Consider the following 23,983-nt stretch of genomic DNA (forward strand, 5'->3'; position numbering starts at 1 on the left):
TTTGCACTTCCAGGTATTTGTTTAATACAAAAGTGCGTGGAAAGCTGATTTTGCATGCCGCTGTGACCAATAGCATGCAATACTTAACAATGTTATGCGCTGTTTTCTACAATATACTAATGATGCATATTTACTCTAATAACTTTTAATGGGAAAGTTAAGCATAAATTTGAAAAAAAAATGCAAAAAATAATTAGTTCCAGGAAATCCAAAACTTAATAAAAAAAAAAATACTGTGAAACTATGCTGAATGCTATTTTTAATTAATTTTGTGATTTAGAAAAATTTCGGAGTAACTCCGAATATTCGTTACTTATAGAAAAATAAATAAGCTAGCCAAAAAATATGCCTGAGTGCTATTGTGAATAAATTTAGTGCTAATGGAGTAATTCCGAATAACTCCGAAAATTCGTTTTTGATACACAAGTAAAAACAAATAAATGAACTATCCAAAACCTATGCCTGAATGCTATTTTAATACACTTTGAGCTTTCGGAGTGATTCGGAGCAAATACAAATATAAAGTTTCATTACGCGAGCATAAAAGTGAAATAAAATAAACGTAAACGTTGCGTAAAAGCAATTAAGACTTAATTTTGTGGTTTCGAAGTCATTGAGAGTAACTCCGAATATGCGATTTTAATGCGAAAAAATTGTAAAAGCAATAGACCGGCCCAGAACTAAGCCTGAATGCAATTTTTCAACAAATTTTAAGCTTTCGGAGTAATTTGGAATTAACGCCGAAAATTTGTTTTTGATACGCAAGCAGAGGAGAAGAAATAAACTAGCCATTAATGCTTTTTTTAATCAGTTTGGTAATTGCAGAGTAAATATTTTTTTGTTACAGAAAAGTAGATTGCAACAATTCTTATGCTAAAATAGTAGTACATACATACATAAGTATGTATGTATGTATGCACATATATAATAAGTGCTAAAGGTTCAAAGTGTACGCTTTCTGCAATAATTTGGAAGTTACGGATATTGTAACTTAATCTATGTTGCCACTAAAAAGAAAATTTGGAACTATTTAATCTCGTCGGTTCAAAAAAAAATTTCATAATTGCTCAATTTTTTTTTAAAACGCATTTTTTTGCTGTTTTTAGTGCGACAAGTAGTACAGTAATCGTTTCACAATTTTCTTCCATGCTTTATGTAGCTCGTGCTTTGTTCTGTTGTTGTTGGGCGGAAGATATGCTTACTAATGTTTCCTGTTCATGCACTATGATGTTGGGCACAGTAGGGGTTGCGAGTGTGATTTAAACGCATCAGCTGCCTGCATCAAAGACTCAACTAAGTTCTTTAGTATACAGTTTTCATCTTGATGCATTAATGAATCTTTCCCGCTGCAATGCATGCTAGGTTCACGAAACTGACAAATCGCATAAAATTCTTTTTCACAGTGATGATCATTCATCAGAAGTGTTTTATCATCCATACAAACTTCAAGGCAATCTTCATTATTTTGATTGTCAGGGTTAGTTGAGTACCATTTGGTGAAAAGTATGGGTCGACCAGTGCTGTGTGACATATATCTTCCTTCATTTGCCAAATCGTTGCCATCAAACCAAAGTTGCGAGAGAATACCTCTAGTTAAGATATATTTTTCCAGCTCCAGAAGTTCCTCTAGTGATTCAATATTCGCCAAATCACCACCAAGAGATCGACAGTACTCAGATGATTCGAACCAGTTCATCTATTTGAAAATATGTACATATGTTTATAACGAAAAAAATAATATCTTTTCAAACAAAACACTTGCCTTCAATTCACCGTTTATAAAATAATACTTATTACCAACTTTTACGAAGGGATGATAATTCTCATTGTTTTTTGCAAATATTTTACTCGCGAAAATGCCGAGAAAGCTTGAAAATATTAAACAAATTTGTACGAAATTCACCATTTTAACGTCAGAGATTTTATTTATGCTGCGTCTGTGGCTGTTTCTGACAGTGCTTTCTAATTCACTACTCTACAGCCGCGCAGGTATTTTATAAAAGCTTCATTTCGCGAAATAATCAAATAAAATCCAGCGATAACAGAAATAAGAGGAAAACTGAAAAATTTTCAGTAGAATAATTATTAATCAGTAATTGTTTGTCGTTTATAAAGGGTGACACTTAATTTGTAAAAATCCCAATTTAGAAACGCTGATTGATTATACCTTCAGACTTGAAGCTTTCAACCCTTTTGAGTGGTAATGTTGACAATCAATCGTTTGTAAGGAAGTCTGCGGTAAAAATTGCTTTAGAAAGACACACTCACTCTAAATAACTAAAATGTCGGAAATTTAGCAGAATCAAAAGATTATCGATTATGAAGAGAATCTTTGAGCAAATGGTACACCCTGTATACACATATGTTAATTCCAAGAAAATATTAAAAAATATACCAACAGTAAATATAAACAACATTTGTGATAAGCCCGAGTCCAAAGCAAAGCAGCCGAGGTTCACATATTCAGCGCTTGACTTGTCTATCAGCTTTATCAGTGCATAAATATGTACCTATCTATATAAATACATACATATATATGTGAACATTCGTGAATAATTCAGACGCGGTTTCAAAAGTTTTTTCACCTATGTACATACAAACATATACCGATATTAGAGCAAGTCGTTTCGTTTTCTCTAAAAAATATAAATAATTATCCGATCAATTATACATCAGTTTATTATTTTCATTCTATAGCTACATATACATATGTATGTATATAGCATTAATAAGCGCCTGCTCAAACGCGAGTTTAGTTTTTTTTCTCAAAAAAAAAAAAATTATTCGTAGAAGATTTTGCGTATATGCGCTTATTTTCGGAGTTAACTTAGATACTTTCGGAATTACTGTTAGTGAATTGACATGTTTTCAAAAAATAAAATAATAAATAAAAAAGCGTTTAGCGTAAAATTAACAATTTTTCGGAATATATGTATGTACATAGAACATGTACATACGTAGTATACAGATATTTTAGTAGTAATTAAGAAGAAATATATAAATAATTAAGTAGAATAGCTTGGTGTTAGGCATAGCAAATGAAAAAACCTTACACTTATGATAATTTTTTCTAAGCATATTAAAAAAAAAGAATCGGAGAAATTCGGAGTACTAAATATCGTTCATAAATTAACTGTTAAAATTTTTTTTGTGTTTAATTGTTATTCTGAACTGTTCGAAATTATTAATAGTAAGTCGAAATTCGTATAGAAATTTTCGGAGTAATTCCGAAGAAGTATAAAAAGTATTCAACACAATTCATAGTATCACGTAGCCAATGTAGCAGCCTTTCACTTATGACAATTCTGAGCAAAAAAAAATGTTTGTTCGGAGTACCAAATAGCATTTACAAAATACTTCTCAGATATTTCGAACTATTCATAATACGACCTACTATTATGTGTATGTGCCTCTTACTTATAATTACTAATGTTTCGGAATAAGTATAAAATATTTAGAGTAATGAGTTGCAAAATTAAACTTATTTAAATTAATTCGGAATAAAAAAAAATTGTTCAAAGTGATTCGGATTAAAGTTAAATTTGTTCAGAGATATTTGGACTAAATTTAAATTTATTCAGAGTAATTCGGAGTACAGCAAAACAAATTCTACAAATGATTATTTTTCTGCGCAAATACTAAATATTCGGAGTAATTCAGAGTACGAAATGGCGATCAAGATTAACTTCTTAGAAATCTATTACGCCTTATTCTTATTCAATACTATTAGAAATACAACACACTAATATATGTACGCTTTAACCACGATTTGTAGTGATTCGGAGTAAGTATACATTTTTTCTGATTAATTTGAATTAAAATAAAATTTATTCGGAGCAATTCTAAACAAAGTTGAAGGACGCCGAAAATTCGGACTGGACATAAAATTTTAGGAGTAACTCGGAATCCACTTGCGTGAAACTAAGAAAACTTTTGTACAATTTGCTTTGCTAAATTTGTTTGTAGGGGCACGACTTCCTTGGTCCACTTTACATTTTACGTAAATAGAGTTTGTCTTCTTTACGTTTACGTTTTTATGTGCTTTTGTATTTATGTACATACATATGTATGTCGATTACTAATAAAGCATCACTATTTGTCTCATTAATCTGAAATTCATCGCTATAACGTTGTACACGCATAACTTTTATGCGTCAATTCTCCTTAGGACAACTCAATCAAAGAGATTTTCATAGGCGATATTTGGGACGTGCGAAGAATCAGCACGATGGCTATCAAAGTGCAAGTGCGCTAATTTATTAATGACGTACACATAAACACATCAACTTTGGTGTGCATGCGCGAATTTCAATGAGTGCATATTATTTATACACACACATACTACATGCACGCATTCATTTCGAAGTGCTCATAAACACCTCCAAGCAAAACGCCCAACACTTGGCGAGCTATTTCGGCGTTTAGTTAATTTTATTTGATTGCCAACAATTTAGTGTTGAATATAAAAGCAAGCGTGAGCTAGAGTTTTTAGTGTGCGTGAAATATAAGTATGTAATTTAATTGAAAGTTAGAGAGTGAAAGAGAGAGAGTAAGCAAGGCAGTAGTGAGCGCACAGCCAAACATATGAGCTACTGCATATATATAGACGTACATATGTAGTAGTAAATATCATAAAAATTTGTTTATATTTATGTGTGTGTGCACTGGCGACACATCAAAAGCTCCAAAACCTATCAAAAGCAGCGTCACAAAATTATAATAACCGGCCGTAAAAAGTGAACCACACGCCCAGACGTGCTAAAGGCAATACCCAACTGAGTGCCGCTTATAGCCATCAAGCATATAGGTAATAACAACAGCCAACGTACACACACGTACATACAAAACATAACCGCCAATTTACTTTCATTGCCTGTGCGTGTCCTTGACGCTTTGACGGCGCTGCACGTCGGCCATGCGCCGCAACCGCTTTAATATAATAGCCTGACGTTTTAAGTTTAATCATAAAAATATTGCATGACTTCCGTTGGCGACTTGTTTTATGCTTCCGGCTAACGGAAGTATTTGTAATTCACCAGTTAGTGTGGGTGTGTGCATTCTAAGGACGATCGAATGTATGCGTACGTAAAGTTATTGGCCAGCGTCAGGCGCATATTAACAGCTTTCTCCAGTACTTTGGTGCGAAAAGCTTTAAATTTTCGTTTTTCTAGTTTTCATGGCACATAACTGTGCTTCAATGACATCAGGCAGTTAGCTATACTAAGGCTTCATAAATAATAAAAATTGTAGGTGTTAAATGCGCAGCGAAATATCCTTTATTATTGTGTTTTGAAAGGTATTAACGACAGCTACTGTAAGCACTCGCATATCTTCGGTGGCTTACGCAAGTGGTTCGCCCATGCAATATTAATTAGCTTGGAGTGTCTGTAAGGAACGGAATAAGGACAAATATTGGCTAAGAAGTACGCGATTTATCTCTTAAAATGAGCCTTCTTATAAGAAAAAAGCTATACAAATAAATGGTGTGGCCATTTTAGTATTACCAACTTGATAAATATTTTGTAATAAATGACAGGGTTCATCAATTTCACGAATTTTTGCTACATAAAAAAAATTATTCTATACTAGCTTTGATCTATATGGCCTGTAATCTTTTAACAACTTATGTAAGTCGGTACAACACGGGTCTTTAGAAGTAATAGGCGAATCAGTGTTGCAAGATTCAAGGAACAAACAACCTCCCTCTATTTTCCGAGAATCAGAACCGATGATATAATTGCAGCCCAGCAAACCCCTTTTCAGATCTAATCGAACCGATTTCTCAAAATAAATACTTGTACTGGTGAAAAACTCCCAGATAGTTAAAAAGAGTTGACCTTTTATAAAAGCCTGGCTCTAATATGAGGTAGGCAGATTATTTATTTGAACATCCAATGCACATAACATTTTCCATCTCTTTGCATTACAACCACGGTTTGGACGAGAATACAAAAGTTCACCAGTTACCTCCATCCTCTGCGAGATCACGCCTGCAGTACATCCCAAGTGCAAACAGGTCCGTTTGCGGTTGGTATTTCCATTGGAAAAATGGGCGTCTCAACTTTGGTTGTTCACTCATGGATCTCGAGTCAAAGAAACTTTTTGCTGGAACATTGTCTTCCACACAAGCGATATGATCAAACCGACGTTGGAAACTTTTTGCTGGAACATCGTCTCCCAAGCAAGCGATATGATCTAACAAACGTACTCGTCGAATTTTTATGCGCTTAACTAAATCCGTTTCACCTTAGAGCTCATGCAGTTCTTGGCTTCATCTTCTTCGGTATCCATGCGAATAGGAACAAAGACTTTTCGGAGAACCATTATATAGAATGCTCGTCTCATCTCGTTTCGGCACTTGCAGAAGTATCACATATGGGCATCGTCCACACATAGGATTCAAAAGAGCTTTATGCTAGAACATCGCCATGGATTTTAATGCGCTTCACTACACCTACCTTGCCGTAGAGCTCACACAGTTCGAGATTCTATCTTCTTCGATAATCATGGCTCGAAAGACAATGCGGAGAACAGTTTTCTCGAATACTCAAAGTACTTTCTCAGCTCGGGTCGTCATCGTCCATGTTTCTGTGCCGCGTAATTGACCGGAAATTATCACAAATTTCTAGAACTTAAATTTTGTTCGACGAGTGAAGGGTCTGCTTTTCAGTTGCTTAACGATCCCAAAGTATTATGTATCTGAGGCCAGAGTTCCATTACACTTCAGGATAATATTTATTTGGGTTGTTTAAGCGTAATGGACCCTAATTTTGCAGTCAATATGTAACAATGGATAAAGCATTTTCGCTCCGAAGTCCAATTAACAGTCATCCGAATGGACTGCACGCGTTGAACCCGCTGCAAAGCGTGGAAAACCCAACAGTTGGCTGGCAAAGTTATCGAATTGCTTCCGCATCCACCATATTCCTCAGATCTGGTCCTCAGCGACCACATGTTCTCACATCTCAAAAAAATGCTGGCTGGAAAGAAATTTTCCTCGAATAAAGAGCTGATCGCCGAAACTGAGGCCGATTTGAAAACAAAGCAGAAATCGTACTACAAAAATGGTATCGAAAAGTTAGAGGGTCGATACTATAGGAAGTGTCGATAAGATCAGTGTATCACCCTTGAAGGGAGCTCCGTCGAATAAAAAAACCAATTTCGCTTCAAAGGCTTTGAAAGATAATGACTTAACCAATCTTTCAAGTTTCATAAAAACTTATCATTAATTAGAAGTTTTGCAGCAAGACGCTTAAGATGGTAAAATAGGATAGCTAAAGGCATAAACTCCAAATCCTCAAGCGCGCTTTACCACTCCGAAAAGACGGTATATATCAACTAGTATTTAGTAGTAATTGAATATGCTGCTAGCTTTCATTCGGTAGCAATTGAGAGATTGCAATACAATTGCGAAGCTGAGTCGGTTCGCGGCACGATTTAATCCACTACCACGGAATTTATTAACTAACAGTTACCAAGCAAGCAACCGTTAGCCGCGCGCTTTTAGTACGGCACACTATTTGCTGCGCTGGTTTGTGTTGTTTTATTGCAGCGCCTTTCGTATTTAGTAGCGGCGCTGATGCTGCAGGTAAAACAGCGACAGCTAATTCCATAAACTACCGTTATTGCCACAAAAAGCACAAAAGCAATCGGAGCTGCTAAGCAGCGGTGGCAGCAACAATTGTAAAACAGCTATTTAAGTGAGAAAATAAGCGAGACGCAAAGCGGTAAATAAGCAACAGCAGGCGGGCGGCGGTGAACTGCATGCAACGACAAATGAAATGGCAGCATAACTTCAGCCAATAAATAAGGGCGTCTAATCTTAAAAGCACTTCATTAATTTCATGCCACAATAAAGAGGCAAATGAAGGCGTGAGTTGGAGCACAACGCGGCTGGAGCGAGGACGCGGCAACGTAGCGCATGAACATGAGATTGAAGAGTTATGTGGCAGCATACATGCAGCAAGGTTGTAGCCAGCAACTTGCCACACATACACACACACACAGCGCGGCAAACACGCCGATGCTTCCGTTAGCGATAAGGTTTAACTTAATAAGCCACACAGGAGCAACAAACCGGAGTTATAGCAGCAACAGCAACAACAACACTCGCCGCAGCAGTAATATTGCACCAAGCAAAGCATGCTCCCTTATACGGCGCGCCGGCAGTTGCCATGAATAGCAGATCAAGCGCAGGTAGCATTTGAAATGAATGCAATGAAAAAATTCATAGCAATGGTTGTTTGCAGCGGCGGCTGAGCGGCGGTGGCCGTGCGTTTGCTTACGAATCCAGTTTGAATTTATGACAAAACCATTGCCGCATATCAAATTATAATGCAAAAGATTTTCCAAAACCACAATACCAGAGCAAGGATATGCGAACAGACAAACAAGCGCGTACAACCTGAAACACATACGAGTACACGTTCGGGAGGCGCTCTGCTGCTCTTCCTTCCACTCACTCATCTTGTGATTGTTGTGATTTAGCTGTGTGTGGATGAGTGCATGCGACGTTGAGGTGACCAGAAGCAGTACTTCTCGTTTACTAGCTCGAAAATATTAGAATAGTAAACTTAGCTTAAGCTTTAGGTTAGGTTAGGTTAAGTTAGGCCGTGGGGTCCCCCAAAATAGTTGAATCTCACTTGAACAAATATTCACCGTTTGTGTCACTCATAAGCTCCAAAAGTGAATCAGAGGATCACTATAGATCTACGAAGCATTTTGAGTGTGAACAGAGATATTTCAATATCACCTGGCAATATGTACTGAGGTAAGTGTGAAGATGTCTTGGGTCAAACGACCAGAGCCATCAGTCAGATTGAGTAGAGCTATTACTAAGATCGCGGCATTCGAAAACTATCGATCCTGACTATAGGTTCGTCAACGTTCAATATTTTCTATATCCAAACATTCGGGCATGTATAGCCTAGGGCTGTCAACTACACAGCACTTCTCAAAACTAGCTGAGGAATATTTTCTGTCACCAAAGACAATATAAATCAGTATTAAGTGGACATATAAGACCAACAGGAAAGCCAGAAAGGAGAAAGGTATCAGTTGACATCGAGGTCTCCTTGGAGTGAGTCCACGAGACGGACTGTTTTGTCGGCATTAAAATGAAAGGGGTGTTAGATTAGTGGGTTTCATAGGGCAAGGAAAGCTATTGTTAGTGTTGCGAATATCAGTGCTTTTGTCTAAACAACTAAGAGCTCAAACTGCTATATTTTTTGAAACGGAGTCACTTTGGTGTCTAGTATAGTTTCTCGATACAACTTGAGCTCTTTTTAAGCTATGGGTGACGGTTTTGACTCCACGTTCCTCATATATCAGATGAGAGTATACGATTTCTTAATGTCTTTTCTTTCAGAGAAGTGACTGTCCGCTCTGACAGCCGGGCGGCGATACTAACCTTGAGCTCACTAACCGTGAGTTCAGGGCTGATTTAGGAATACTTCTTTATAATGGCGAGACATTTTTTAATAAGACTGGTATGGGTGCCTGGCCACAGCGGAATCGCAGGGAAGTTTAATTGTGGTTAGCTGGTCCAGGCCCTCTACCAGTAGAATGGGAATTGGTTAGTGCTCCCCCCTGTTCGTATGTTTTACTTCCGGATAGCTGGGCTTTGCGGTAACTGAGACACCAGTTCGTACGCTGTCGAAAGATCTTTTTGAACCAGGACCTATCGTAAGAGATCCAGTGAGCTCTTTGCCCTCAGTAACCTAGCATCTTCCGAGTTGTGGGGTTCTAACTAGCCAATTCCATATTTGCATTCATGCTGAGAATCTTACCGATCCCCAGTTCTATGAAAGAAGGCGAGGCGAAAACATACATATTATTGGTCTCAACGGGTTTTGCTAACTTATAATTTAGAATACAACTGTTGGTGGCTTACAATTTGACAATGTTTTTACAACTCTGCATTTTTATCTTAATCGGAGTCGGGTACAGACCCAAGTAGAACAGAATCGAATGTAAGGCCCAATATTTTGTGAACTGCTGTCAGGTTAAGTGTCATTGGAGGGTAAATATTAAGGCTCTTAGCAGCAAAGTAGTGAAAACCCCGAAAGTGTAGTTTATTTCCGCTCTTATGCAGCATAAACATTGCTTTGGTTCGGGAAGAAAATTGGTATTTATGAACTCGATTTGTGGTCACCTTAAAACAAAATCCAATTGTGAAGCGACGGCGCTACAGCAGTTAATGCATTCTGTGACGACATCCCTTTCCTAAAACTTCCTTTTACTGCTTTATCCAGTGCCACGAACTGCCATGCCGTGGCAACGGCAACATAAATTCTGATGAATCTGCGCGAAAACAGAAGTGGCAGCCACAGCTCCACCTCACAATCAACTACATTATAATTTTCTCCACCCGCGTCACTTTGCACAGCAGACAACTACAGTGAGAACTACATTTGCAGTCAGCTTTTGGGCAGGTGAGTCGGTGGCGCTGGCAAGCAAGTAGACTTACAGCCGCTTTACCTGTGTAGCCGGCAAAATATTAGTAATGCCACATCAGTCAACCACACTTCGGTTCGTTGCTTGGTTGCTCAACTGGCTTAGTTTGGTTCACTGGCTGCTTGGCGCAAATGCAATTCTCAACTGCCACAGCGTTGCGGCGCATTTAACTGCACCAACCTGCTGCAACATCCGCCGAGCAGCCACAACAGCAGCGCTGGCGACGGCGGCGTGCAATTGCACTCGAAATCCCTGCACGTAATCTGGTCTAATAATAAATTTTGCTTGGTAAAATTTCAAATTCATAATTCAAAACTCATATTTGCCACGCACTGCCGCCGTTACGTACCTCCAACGTCTGCTGTTGCATGCCACAAGGTGCGCTGATCGTGCGCCTAATAAAGGCAGGTGGGTGCGTTGGTAGTGAGTGTGCCTTTCATACACCTTTTTACATTTTGCTTGTAGATGATGTTGTTGTTTATGTACGTATTGCCCTTGTGCCTTGTATTGAGCCATTGTTCTTGCGTTGCGGTGTTTTGTTATTACGTTTTTGCCGCTGCCGCTGTAGTTGTTGTCATCTATTTATCCATCGTCTGCCTTTACTTCCGGCTTTTATTGCTTATCTTGGTGCCTTCCGACATGTCTGCATTGTTTTTGCTCAGCCTTTGAGTCGCTGCCGCGCCTGCAGTTCGTTGGTTTTGTGTTGTTCGTAGCAGACTCTCACTTTTTTCGACTTCACTAACCTTCCTGCTGCATTTCCTGCTGCTGTTATTACTTGTCTCATGTGCAATTGCTTATTAACTTGATGAAATAGCGGACATGTCGCTCGACGCGGTTTGATGGAATTCCATTTTGTTGTTGTATTATAGCAGTAATTCTTGATTGAGTTGGTTCTTCTTAAATGCAAAGTGTTTTTAATATTTAAGACAGTGAAAAGGAAGAACGACTGACTCGCTCTATTATAACCGATTTATCGGTGTCTGTGCCAATAAAGAAGAAGAATAAGTGTGCCTGGCCACTTCAGAATCGTCTCACCCAAATCTCATTCTCTAATGAGTAGATGGAATTGGTAAAGTATGCTAACCAGGAAGGAATGACTTGATTACATTATATCTTTTTCTTATCCTTGTCCTTATCCTTTTCCTTATTCTTATCCTTATCTTTATACTTATTCGTATCTGTATCTGTATCTGTATCTTCTGTATCTGTATCTGTATCTGTATGTGTATGTGTATCTGTATCAGTATCTGTATCTGTATCTGTATCTGTATCCATATCCATATCTTTAGCACTATCCTTATCCTGTTGTTGTTGTTGTTTTAACGGAAATCTTATCCCCGTTAGGATGAAAAGTGTCAGTTGCGTTGTCGTCGATGTCATCTAACGGAAGGCCCAAAAAACGTGCTGTTTCGACGGGGTCGGACCAAAGGGAGGAGGGTGTTAGATGAGTAGGGTTCGTAGGGCATGCAAAGAGGTGGTCAGCATCATGCGGAGACTCGTTGCATGCAGGACATACATTCGGAATGTCAGGGTCTATTCTAGATAAGTAGGAGTTTAACCTGCTACAGTATCCAGAACGAAGTTGCGCTAGGGTCACTCGCGTTTCTCGCGGCAGCTGGAGCTCTTCGTCTGCTATGGGTGGTGATTTGACTCCAAGAACGCTATTCAGGGGAAGGGAGTCGGTGAAGGTGTTAATGGCTCCGCTGTGAATGGCGGTCAGTACCTGTCGAAAGCCAGTTTCGTCCGAAGTCCGGTCGGCGTACTGTACGACGTCGTCGACGTAGTCAAGGAATGACCTTTTGATGTTCCTAGGAGGCGGTTCCGCTCCAAGCAGATGGCTGCAGGGGTGATTTCTGCGAAAACAGGAGAGGAGGTGTTCTATGGGAGACATCAAAAGACATCCCGTCGTAGTCCAGAGTGAAGTGGTTTGACAGGTCTGAAGTTTCCTCATCTGCGTGCCACTGCATCCAGGCGACCATGTGGGTGCTGCGTAATTAAGCACCGTCCGGCCGATTGCCTTGTATGTTGCCAACAATGTTTCTTTGCCTTTTCCCCATGTGCTGCCGGCTAGCGACTTGAGGATTTTGTTGCGACTCTGTACCTTGGCGATAATCGCGGTCGTGTGGGGAGAGAAGGAGCATAGACTGTCGAAAGTTACACCTAAAATCTTAGGATTATTGACAGTCGGAATTTTGACGCCGTCGACTGAAATATTAAGCTCAAGTTTATACTCCTTTGTCTAGTTTGTAAATATGGTCGCTGTGGATTTGGTGGAGGAAAGTGTGAGGTTTCGTGGAGTGAGGATACGAGAAAGATCGAAGAGGTAGCTATTTACTTTCGAACACATGCCATCCATTCCATTGCCTGGTTGTGGTTGTGGGAGTTTTGAGATGTAGAAATTAAACAGTAGCGGGGAGATGACACCACCCTGCGGAACCCCCTGTTTAATTCTTCTCAGTTTAGATATTTCACCTCGAAATAGTACGGATGACTGACGACCGCTCAGATAGTTCATGGTCCACCTTTTTAACCCTGGAGGGAGCGTAGTTTGTTCAATGTCCTTATCCTCACATTTATCGTCATTCTTATCGGTTTCAGAATCTTTATTTCCCCTTATGCTGTTCCTTCCTTATCCATATCCACATCCTTATCCGTATCAGTAATATATGTTCATCGGGCACCGAGAATCACTGGAGATCGTTATACAAATTACTAAAACGAGTCCCTCTCTGTCTTAAATACTTTTAAAGCTTTTAAGTGGAAAATCAGCAGTATACGCTTCCACTTTTAGTCATTCGCTTTCATAAATATACGAGTGGCTCAACTCGTTGTTGACTTATGATTGCACCGAGATCATTTGCCATGGCAACAGCTTTTGAAGTTGCGAAAAAAGCCAACTAGCAGCATGAAATACGTGGAATTGAAGAACACTCGGCTGCTATTTTCAAAACAGTGTTGCTTTTTTGAAAGATGCACGTTATTTGGTTACAGTTGATGACATGGCGCTTGTTACTTGAGCGCATGTTGTTAATATTTCGGTTGATTTTTTTGTTTGGATTTTGCGCTGAAGTGATTGTATTTAAGCGTATGGCTTAAGCCGAAAGCGGTGCTGAGACTTATAAATATTTTTTTTATTTTTAGAGTTTGTGTTGCGTTTATTTTGGTTAGTTGCTTTATGTACCTTGTTGTTTTTTGTTGATTTTTTTTTAATTTTTTTTATATTTTGTTATGTTTTTTTGTTATTTTTTTGGTATTTTTACAAGCTCTGCATGCAGCAGCCTTATTATCTTTCCTTTTTGCTTTGCGCTCACCCACTCCAACTACTTTTCACATATGCCGACAAGTGCATAAAGCTTTCACGGTAGCTACGAGTATAATAGCAATAGCAATAGCAACAACAACAGCATACAACATGTAACAACCACGAATTATTGCCAATGGCAACACAGTTGTAAATTTTTTCTACCACAACCACTTCTTTGTTGCATATATATGCGTATGTATGTTATTGTTGTTGTTGCGTTTGTAGTTATATTTACCTTGCTAGCTGTTTGCTTGTTATCCTTGCGCATCTTTATTTGTTGCAGCTAAGCGCTCAATGCCGCTTTTTGACTTTTGCCAGCTAACATCCACACATTTTCACCCCCCCCCTACCACTTCTTTGTGTGTGTGTGTGTGTGTTTGTGCGGCTAACATTTTACCCACGCTCCCTTGCGCAACATGCATTCGTTTGTTGCATGCAACTGACATTTGTTTGCTTTTATGTGCAATTTTTTCACAAAAGCACCAGCACAGCTGCAACAACAACAGCAACACAAATAGACAAGCAGCAGCAGCAAAATATAAATAAGCTCACAACACAAGCGCACACGCTTTGTGCTTGTTTGCGTATTAACGCATGCACAGTTGTAAAACAAAAACATACAATATTTTATTCGTAAATCTCTATTTGTGGTTTATAATTTCAAAGCCATAATAAACTGCAAATAAGCGCGTCGTTGGTTAAGGCGACGCAGCTCAACTGGTTGCAAGCTTAAACACACACACACACACAGGCTGGCAATAGCAGGAAAGCACACACATACACGGCCATATATTTGCATAGATTTGTTTGAATATAAATAAATATTTATTATGCTTGCTGGCAATGTTTAAGGATTTGCCTGCGCTCCTTTTGCATTTCGAGAAATTCGTGTTGTCTGTAATTTGCTTTCAAAGCTCTGCAATTATTTTATTTACTGTGTGGAAACTGAAAAATTTGCATTCAATTATCTGGTATTTGTGCAGAAATATGACCAATTCATATGCAATTTATTTATTGTTTGTTAATTAAGTCGGTTTGTTATGGTTAGCTGCAGCATTCAATATGGTTAGTGGTCTATAGTGTAGTGCATGTACATATATTTATAGTATATATATAAATATAAATCTTGGAAATAGCGTAATTCTTTATCAAAAATAATTATTTCTCTTGGAACAAGTGCAGACGTGTTTAATTGCAACTATAATATTACAAGTGAGTATGTCCTTGATATGTTCTGAATAATTTCGACGTAGAAGTATAATTTCAGGAGTTCAGATATTTGTCTAGTAGCAATTATAAATTGGGTATCTAATCTTATAAATTCCAAAGGGCTCTTTTTATATATAAAAGTGTTTATTTAGGAGAATTTTATACAAAAACATATAAAAAAAAACGTTTCCCGTGAAAAACCCTGATTTTAATCGGTTAGATTGTATGGCAGCTATATGCTATAGTATTCTGATTTGAACAATATCTGCGGAGATTGTAGCCTTAACTTCAGCCAAATTTCGTGAAGATCGCTTATCAAATAAACAAGTTTTCCATACCAGGACTTCATTGTGACCGATGACTTTGTATGGCAGCTATATGCTATAGTCGTTCGATCTGAACATTTTCTACGGAGATTGTACTATTGTCTTGAAGAATAATTCGTGTCAAATTTTGTAAAGATCCATTATCAAATAATAAAGTTTTTCATTCAAAGACTTAATTTGGATCCATCAGTTAGTTGGCAGCTATACGCCACAGTTTTTCGATCTTAAATCCAAATCTTCAAAGATGGTAGCATTGTCTCAAATAAAAATCTGTGCCGAATTTCGTGAAAATATCGTGTCACATAAAAATAGTTTTGCTTACAAGGACTTCATTTTGATCAATTGAATCGATCGATCTATTCAGTCCGATATCGCTGGTTCCAACAAATAAGCAGGGTCTTGGGAGAAAAGAACCTGTTTATGATTTCGGATCGATATCTTAAAACATAAGGACCAATTTACGTGTAAAGAGTTACACAGCTAGAGAGACGGAGAGACGGACAGACTGACTTGCCTAAATCAATTCAGTTCATAGATATATTTTTTATGAGATCTCCGACTCTGGATATTAAAAACTTTGTGGTACAGTTTATGTAACTTGTTCGTGATATGAAAAGTTATAAAAGCTGAGAAAAGAAGATACAGGTCAAAGGCCTCAGTGTTCCAGTTGAGCACCAAGAACTAAGCCAATGGGAAACTAAAAGACCTTTCGAATGTTATGACGAGATTAGACGATAGTTAAAGGGCGAGATTGAAAGACCGAAGATGTAAACGAAAATCAGAACGGTTACAAAGAGAACTAAGTGGGTACAAATTTAAAACTACGCTGATGAGAGAATAGTAATTAGAGGTCTGGCAGAAGTTTGGGTAAAAAGGAAGCACACATCAAAAAACATCAACTTCTTCTTCTTCATTATTGGCGTAGACACCGCTAACACGGTTATAGCCTGGTTTACAACAGCGCGACAGCCGTTCTTTCTTTTCGCTGTTTTGGAGGTTGGTGTCATGTGTAGAAATTCACGTAAATGAGGAAAGTTCTCTGAGCACCATTCACTTGGAAGTGGCCAGAAACGATTTTTTTATATATGCCCCACATCAATCTGTCGTGTTAGCCAAAAAACATCTCTTTGAAGGAGAGCTAAAGTGAAAATCCCTCTCCAGGGTTGTGCGCTGGGTTTGGACCCACAACTTAAAAACGTCTCCAACGAAAAGGAAAATCATAAAGTGGAAATACGGAAATATAATTGATTATTTGAAACCAAAAATAATAAGGAGATTTGAGACCAAATTTTAGTGGATTATAATAATAAATGCGTGGGTTAGTGAATACAAGCTAAAAGTGAAGATCGAAGTACACAAAAAGAAAATCAAGAAACATATATTAGCAAGCAAAACCCTCAGGCTAAATACAAATTAATTTGCGGATATCCTAAAGAAAATAAAATTTGACAGAGGCCTTGAAAACATGGCTTCAAACAAGTGGTACATCAGGAAAACACTCAAAGGAGACCTGCTAATTCAATTAAAAAACCAAGCAGATAAGAGAGCCGACAGAGCCGTGGGAGAAACATGAGATAGGAGTTTGGTCAGGTTAAGCGGATTAATGTCATGCACTCCGGCTTTCGGTGCTTCCTCCTACTACATAAAGCCAATGATAGGAGGCCAATACTGAATTCAAAAGAGCGCTGGGCCTTCATAATTTATTGAGATAATAAATTTTTGGCAAGAGTCCAGAAGTTGCTGAGCGGCTGATTGATACAAATTTAAAATTTTAGATATGCGTAGAAATATGTTCGTACGTATGGGAAAACCGAGCTCAGATATCAGAAATTATAATATATTACACTAAGCAGAGTTCAGAACCAGGAGACATAAAAATTGAAAGCAATGATAGAGAAGTTAGTTCAAATAAGAAAAAAAATCGGAAAGTTTAGAATAAAGATCAGATTTTTAGACGTTAGTAAAGAGCGCGCCCATCTTGAAAGATATTCGCAAAAAGTGCTACTTTATATTAGTGGTACTGAGTTTTTTGTGGGTATGGAATCTTAACAAACATTCAATAAACGTTGGTGTGGCCTTAAAAGAGCAGCAAATAGTTTCAACACCAGGCAATTGCTTTCAACACCAATGACCAATTGGAACAACAATAGACGGGCGTTTGCTAGAAGAGTGAGGGTAAAACATTGGAGCACAGCAATAGCAAAGAACCGCCAAATATTAGTGGCAATATGGCAACATGGCAAACAAATAAGGAGCGAACGAACAATGACCGCATATGGCAAGACGTGAGCAAAATATCCAACAGGCTGCGAAGCTGATCGAAAGGAGCACGAAAAACAGGAAATTCGGCAGCAAGCGTAAAGAAAATTAACGCAAGCAAATATTGGTTTAATAAAAACAGGTAAAGATGTTGATACACCAAAGAAGTGGCCGGACAAAACTATGGATTGAACATACGAAGATAGTGAAGGTAGTGCAGAGTCAAGAAGTAGAGTTTTTGGTAGAAAAAATAATAAGCCAAAAACGCATAATTTCAAATTATACAAAAATACCAAAAACCAGCAGCTCAGCGCACATATGTACATATATATAGTATGTCGACACACCCGGCATAGTTTCTCTGCAACCCTGTGGATCAGCGGACTTTGCATTGCAGACATTAAATTTAAAATTCCTACAGTGTAATCACAGTAACGGCACACACGAATAAATGAAAAAAATATTTTTATATGTATATATGTATGTATGTACATATGCCTGTTCTTATAGCTGCTTCATGCACAGCTGTTGATAAGTAAGGACACATGACATGGACACTCCAAAAATTGAACGAACGTGCGTGCGTATTTTCTTCGTTATTTTTGCTCCTTCCCTGCTGGTCGAAGAGAAAACCAGTCAACTGAAGTGAATTCGCAGTCACTGGAGAAGATATCATAAAAAGATATAAAGCGGAGAATAAGAAATTAAGAGGACTAAATTAAATATTGCAAATATGCTGGGAAATGGTCTTTGGGCAGATTGGAGACAAAAAAAAGTGGGGAAAAATTTTTAAAATTAATTTGGAGCCAGTAGAGCGGAAAAGCCACAGAAGGACTGAGGTAGGCTGTCATGATAGAGACATATGTGAGTATTGAAAATTGCGCTGAGAAATAAATTTAATTAAATAGAAGAGAAAATGAGGCAACTACATATAATTTTATAGAGAAGTGAAATGGAATCGAAACGAACGGAATGAAGTGAAGTTGAACTAAAAAAAAGACAACAACATAAAATTGTATAAAGGAATGAAATGGATTCGAAACAAACGAAATGAAATGGAATTGAACTATTCAGGTTTTGTTGAAAAATGGATTGAAGAAAGAGTGACCAAAAAGTTTATTTTAAGTTTAAAAGCTCGTGGAAAGCTCTGAAGAACTGAACACCGAACTTGAAGTTTGAAAGCTAGCGAAAAACTCTAAAGAGCGCTCGGAAAATCTTATAAAGCAGTTTAATAAGGAACATAGTCTAACTGAAAATTAGTAACTTAATACGTATGCTTAAAAAAACCATTATTTTTAAGCAAAACCTCAGTATAAAATTCATAGTAATAAAGCAAACATATTGGATTCGTAGAAATAACAAAATTTAGATAGAGATAGAGAAAGAGTGGGATTGAACAAGCGGTGATCGATAAGCGAATTTTAAACTTTGAAACTCGAGAAAAGCTTTGGAAACCGCAAAAACGAAATTGAAGTTTAAAAGTTCGGGAAAAGCTTCCAAGAACCGTGAAAACGAAATTTTAAGCTTGAAAGCTCTGAAGAATTGTTAAAACAAATTTAAAGTTCAAAAGCTCGGGAAAGCTCTAAAGAACGCTCTTTGTAAATTTTGTAAAGTAGTTATATGTATAAGAATCATAGCCTAACTACAGGCTTTATGATAGAAATTAATAACTAAATATGTGTGCTTTAAGTAACTCTGCTATATTTAAGCAAAATATCAGAACTTCAGGATCAAAATCATAAAAGCAGCCAGGTCGGAATCATAGAAATAATAAAATGTGAAGAGTCGAAAGCGAATTTAAAGTTTTCAAGCTCGAGAAGAACTCTGAAAGCTTCAAGCCAAAATTCCCAAAGGCAACCAGATTTGATTCCAAAAAAAATTAAAGTTTGAATAGAAATTTGTCTAAAAATTGGGTAGATAACTATGGAAAAAGTATAAACTCCATTATCTTGGTCAACCAAAAAGCACGGGTGGTGACCTCGTCTTCTAAAGAAATCCTAAAAAAAAATAAATTGAAAAACTTTAAAGGCAAAGCGACAGTCAAATCACTAAAGTAACAATCGATAGCAATAACTATATTAAGATTGCTTGTGACTGAAAAGCCGTCGATAAGCTTTGGGATAAATGGAATAAGCGAATTTCTGAAAATTTGTCGAAAACACGCGCTGAAAAGAATTAAGCAAACGACTTTCTGGAAATTTCTGCAGAACATGCATACACAAAAAATAGTAAAAATAAAAAAGGAAGTCTACACAATTGAGCTGTTTCCTCACAAGGATTGCCCGTAAAGGCAAGAAAAGCCGAAAAGGTGGATAAAAAGCTTTAACGGCTGCCTCAGACACATACGCTCAAAACCAATTTTCGCCAATGCCACAGAACGTCAACCACGACTAGTCCAACTGGCAATTTCAATTCCACTTATGTTGCAATTCACACACACGCACGCAGTTATTTTTTTGCACACGGCAAATGCACTCAGAAATGAAGGTAAGGTCCGGAATCTAGCCAGATTGGCCAGCACATAAATGTAATAAAATAGCGGAGGGAGAGCAAAGGAAGCAACCAATAAAAATGAAGGCGCAAATTTGCGGCAAAGACATACTTCGAAGTCGGCGCGGGCGCGCGCAGAGCAGAAGGCTGTGTGTAAGCCATTCAAGTTGGCAAGTTGCTTGAAGGCAGGTGCAATGATGCATTCAAGCGTGGAGATGGCAGCGTGTAAAAGTGCACGTGTTTGTGAGTGTGTGCGTGTGCATATCGACGACAATCAGCGAATAGCCACAAGGCGACACTCAGCACACGTAAGGTAAGCGGAGTGATGAAAGCGCGGCGGGTAAGCTCAACTAAAGCAGCGCGGCAGCGACATCTGTGTGTTGAAAGCCAATTTCGTAAATGTCCATTTACGAGCCCACGTGAAAAGCACAGAATTAAAAGGAAAAGATAAAAAAATACAAAAAAGAATATCGAAAACACATATGAAGGAAAGCAGTAAGAGCTGCGCTGCGAAAGTTCTCATAAAAAAATGAAAATGGAAATAAAAATAAGTTGAAGACTGCGAAAAACAAGTGCGTTCGTGTTAAAAGTGTCGCTTTCAGCATAAACCCATTTGTCCAGAAGCAGCGTTGGCTGACATTGCCATAGCTACTGGTGACGCTGTTGATGCATACGAGCAGGCGACAACGCCTTCAAGCGGCATTAGTGTCTGTATGGAGCGCTTTGCAATGCGGAGCACAGCGTATGAGGTAAACTTGGAGATCGCCATGTTAATGGCTTGCGCTCATAAATGCATGAAAGAGCTTCATCTCCAGTTCGGTGGTAGCAACGAAAAAAGCCGCGAGGCGTTGCAATGCGCCTACACAGGTAGGCTACCTTTACTGCAAGTACACAGTATATGCATTTGTTTTCGTTTTACAGCTTACGCTCGCTGTACCATCTTACGGCAGTGGAGTAATTGCTGCACTTTGGTCCAGCTTCCGGGGGATTACCTGAGTGAGTACTGCAAAACAACGGTGTACACGCAATCTTCACTTTTTTATGACGCTTGCTAGCCATTGCTAAGGGGTCCATTAAGTATTAAAAGCGTTGTGAAATGGTTTGTGATCGCGCATAAACATATGCCTTAAAATGGTTGTGATAGTGAATGCAAGAGTAGATTTAGCAAGTAGAGTGGTTTTATGACGACAAATGAAAGCTTTTTTTAGATTTTTTTTATGGATTTTTTTAATGGATTTTTTCTAGAACTAATACAAGAAATCTCTGTGAGTTTCATTATAAATTATATTTTACGTTGAGTTTATATTTCGAAGATGACCTAGAATATGCCGCAATAATAAAGCTTTTTAAATAAGCTTTTAATGAAATGCCAAAAATAGAATTTTTTGTTTGCCCATGGAAAGTTGGGCAGTTAATAGAGCTTTTATAAGACAAAGCTTAAAGCTTTCAGGAATTATACCTACAGAATAAAACAACTTATAGTGGGCCCGTAGAGAAGCAAGCAGTTAATAGAGCTTTCGCTAATTCTGTAATAGGCCTGCCAAAGCTTTCACGTAATATACTGGAGATAGATACATGGATCAGACATATGTATATATCTATTTATGACATAAGAAAATAGGCGCTCATAAAACCAAGTATATTAGAGCTTTCACTAATTTTATAACAAAGCTGAAAAGCTTCACGGAATATACTGCAGATGGATACATGAAAAAAAAAAGTTTAGCGTGCTCATGAAAAGATAAGCAGTTAATAGAACTTTTAAAAGCTCTCTATGAATATATGGATAATACATATTTAGGACAAAACAAAATCAGCCTTCAGAAAAGCAAGAAGTTAAAAGAGTAGAGAGCCCTTAACAGGATGAGCCAATAGTAGAGCTTTCACAAAAGCTGCTTCAATGAGCTACCATTTAAAAAAGTATTTATGTAAATATAAGCGAAGCAGCGAATAGAGCTTTTATGAACTTTGTAATAAAAGCTTTTAGGGTATGTAACAGAACTATGTTTTCCGATTTCCTTTCACATCCCTTTAAAAAATCATATCAAATCCAAGTTTAAGCCTCTCGAAGGCAACCCTGCCCAGTGTAGCATATAATAGGCAGATTTCTGCACACAAATTAAAAACAACAAACTAAATGAAAAAGCAATTAGACGTAAGCATCTAATCAATTATGGGGCAGCATACATAAATAAGAAGAATCACAAAAAAATACAACAACAGAAAAAGTCAAATACACAATTATACAAATTTTCTGTTGCAAATGCCAGTTACATACTTTGGTGCCACAAATTTTTACTTTGAGAAATAAATTTTCATAAAAACAAACAATATATACATACATACATATATACAGATGGACAATAATGGCATTGCAATGCACAGCGCTCTTTTAATTTAATTTAATGTGCTCACATTCCGTCTGTAGACTCGGCATATCCTGCAGTTGAAGCGAAAGCTTCGTTCTGATTCCGCCACAGCTGACTTGTCTACATTCGTTACGCTTCATTGCTCATTGTTGTTGATTTGTTTAAGAACGTATAGGTATATATGTTTGTGTGCGTCTATAGGTGCGCAAGTATTTGTGGCAAGGTATGCTCACTCATTTATTTATTTGATTCGTTTTGCATTTCATTTCATTTTCATTAAATACAACAAATTGCGGAATTACACGCATAATTTATTTTTACCCAACAGTCAGGGCGCATAATCAAAAGGGCTTACATAAATACACTTACATATAGTATATGTAAGGGTGCACTATATAATACACATACAATCATACTATGGCCACACTAAAACCGCAACGGGTGATGCTGTCAACTTTTCTTCGAAAAAAATAATGAAAATAATTATAGGAGACAGCCTGACGTTCCAGATCATTTGATTTGATTTTGGTTTTCAGAACCTTAGTAAAATGATTGAATGAGTCTAAATGCTGCGAAAAGAGACACATTTCCGAATTAAAGTTTTTTAGAGGAATGAGTTGATTAAAAATGCGATATATAGAAAAGCTGAGAAACGGTCAGTAATTCGAAAAATGACCAATTACAGTTCGAGTATACCACAAAGATGTTAGTTTGAGAACAGTTTTGAGAAAATAAGTTAAACTAGTTAAAAAGTGAAGAACACTAATTAATTTGGAACTGGTTTTTAGTCGCTGGTTTTAAACTAGCATTAAAGCTTCACAAAGTTACTAATTTGGGACTAGTTTCAGAGTAGCTGCTTCCAAACTAGCTCTCAAGCTTCAAAAAATTACTACTTTGGCAGCAGTTTCACAGCATATAGTCAGAAATAATATGTGAAGTGATAAAAAGTACTAATTTCAAGCTGTAAAATCGAACTTTTATATAATAAATCACCAGTACTAGTTGGTAACTAGTACAAAATCTTAAAGTATTTTATACAATCATGCCATTATGTCTACTTTGATTAGTTATCGGAGTTTGTAATACATATAAAAACTAGTCCTCAAAGTACTAGTTAAGCAAATCAAGAAATTATAGCAAATCTTAGGTTATATGTACATATATTAAAAATTAACATAAAATACAAATAACTAGTCTCAAAAGTACTAGTTGGTAACTAGTTAGATAATTTTCATTAAACATTTCAAATATGTCTGCCTATATTTATTATCATATGTGTATTATAAATTATAATTATATACAACTAACTAGCCACAAAAGTGCTAGTTGGTAACTAGTTGACAATTTCTATGTATTTTATAAAATCATAGCGTTACATATACATACTTAGAGAAGTTAAAGGGAGTTTATGTTAAATTAAAAATGCAACTATTCCAAAAAGTACTAGTTGGTAACTAGGCAAAAAATATATGTATACGTTGTGAAGTATTTAGACTATATCTTTTTAAAGCTGGTAAAGAGAGTTTTTATTGCTTGCTTGGTTTTTAATGTGAGCAAACCTCAAAAGCAGA

General features: G+C 37.3%; 2 protein-coding genes across 4 annotated transcripts in view; both read right to left on the bottom strand.

Moving 5' to 3' along the window:
* LOC120776614 (CUGBP Elav-like family member 4) overlaps window positions 1–23,983 on the bottom strand; it is a 975,983-nt gene that overhangs the window by 483,107 nt on the left and 468,893 nt on the right. The window lies entirely within an intron of this gene.
* On the bottom strand, window positions 817–1,962 carry LOC120776617 (C-type lectin 37Db-like). Its single transcript, XM_040107412.1, has 2 exons — window positions 1,763–1,962; window positions 817–1,696 (listed from the first exon to the last, which is right to left on the bottom strand). Exons 1-2 carry the CDS (start codon window positions 1,904–1,906, stop codon window positions 1,223–1,225), a joined length of 618 nt encoding a protein of 205 aa, XP_039963346.1. The 5' UTR covers window positions 1,907–1,962; the 3' UTR covers window positions 817–1,222.

Source organism: Bactrocera tryoni, chromosome 5 (genome assembly GCF_016617805.1).
Source record: "Bactrocera tryoni isolate S06 chromosome 5, CSIRO_BtryS06_freeze2, whole genome shotgun sequence".
Taxonomy (NCBI): Eukaryota; Metazoa; Arthropoda; class Insecta; order Diptera; family Tephritidae; genus Bactrocera; species Bactrocera tryoni.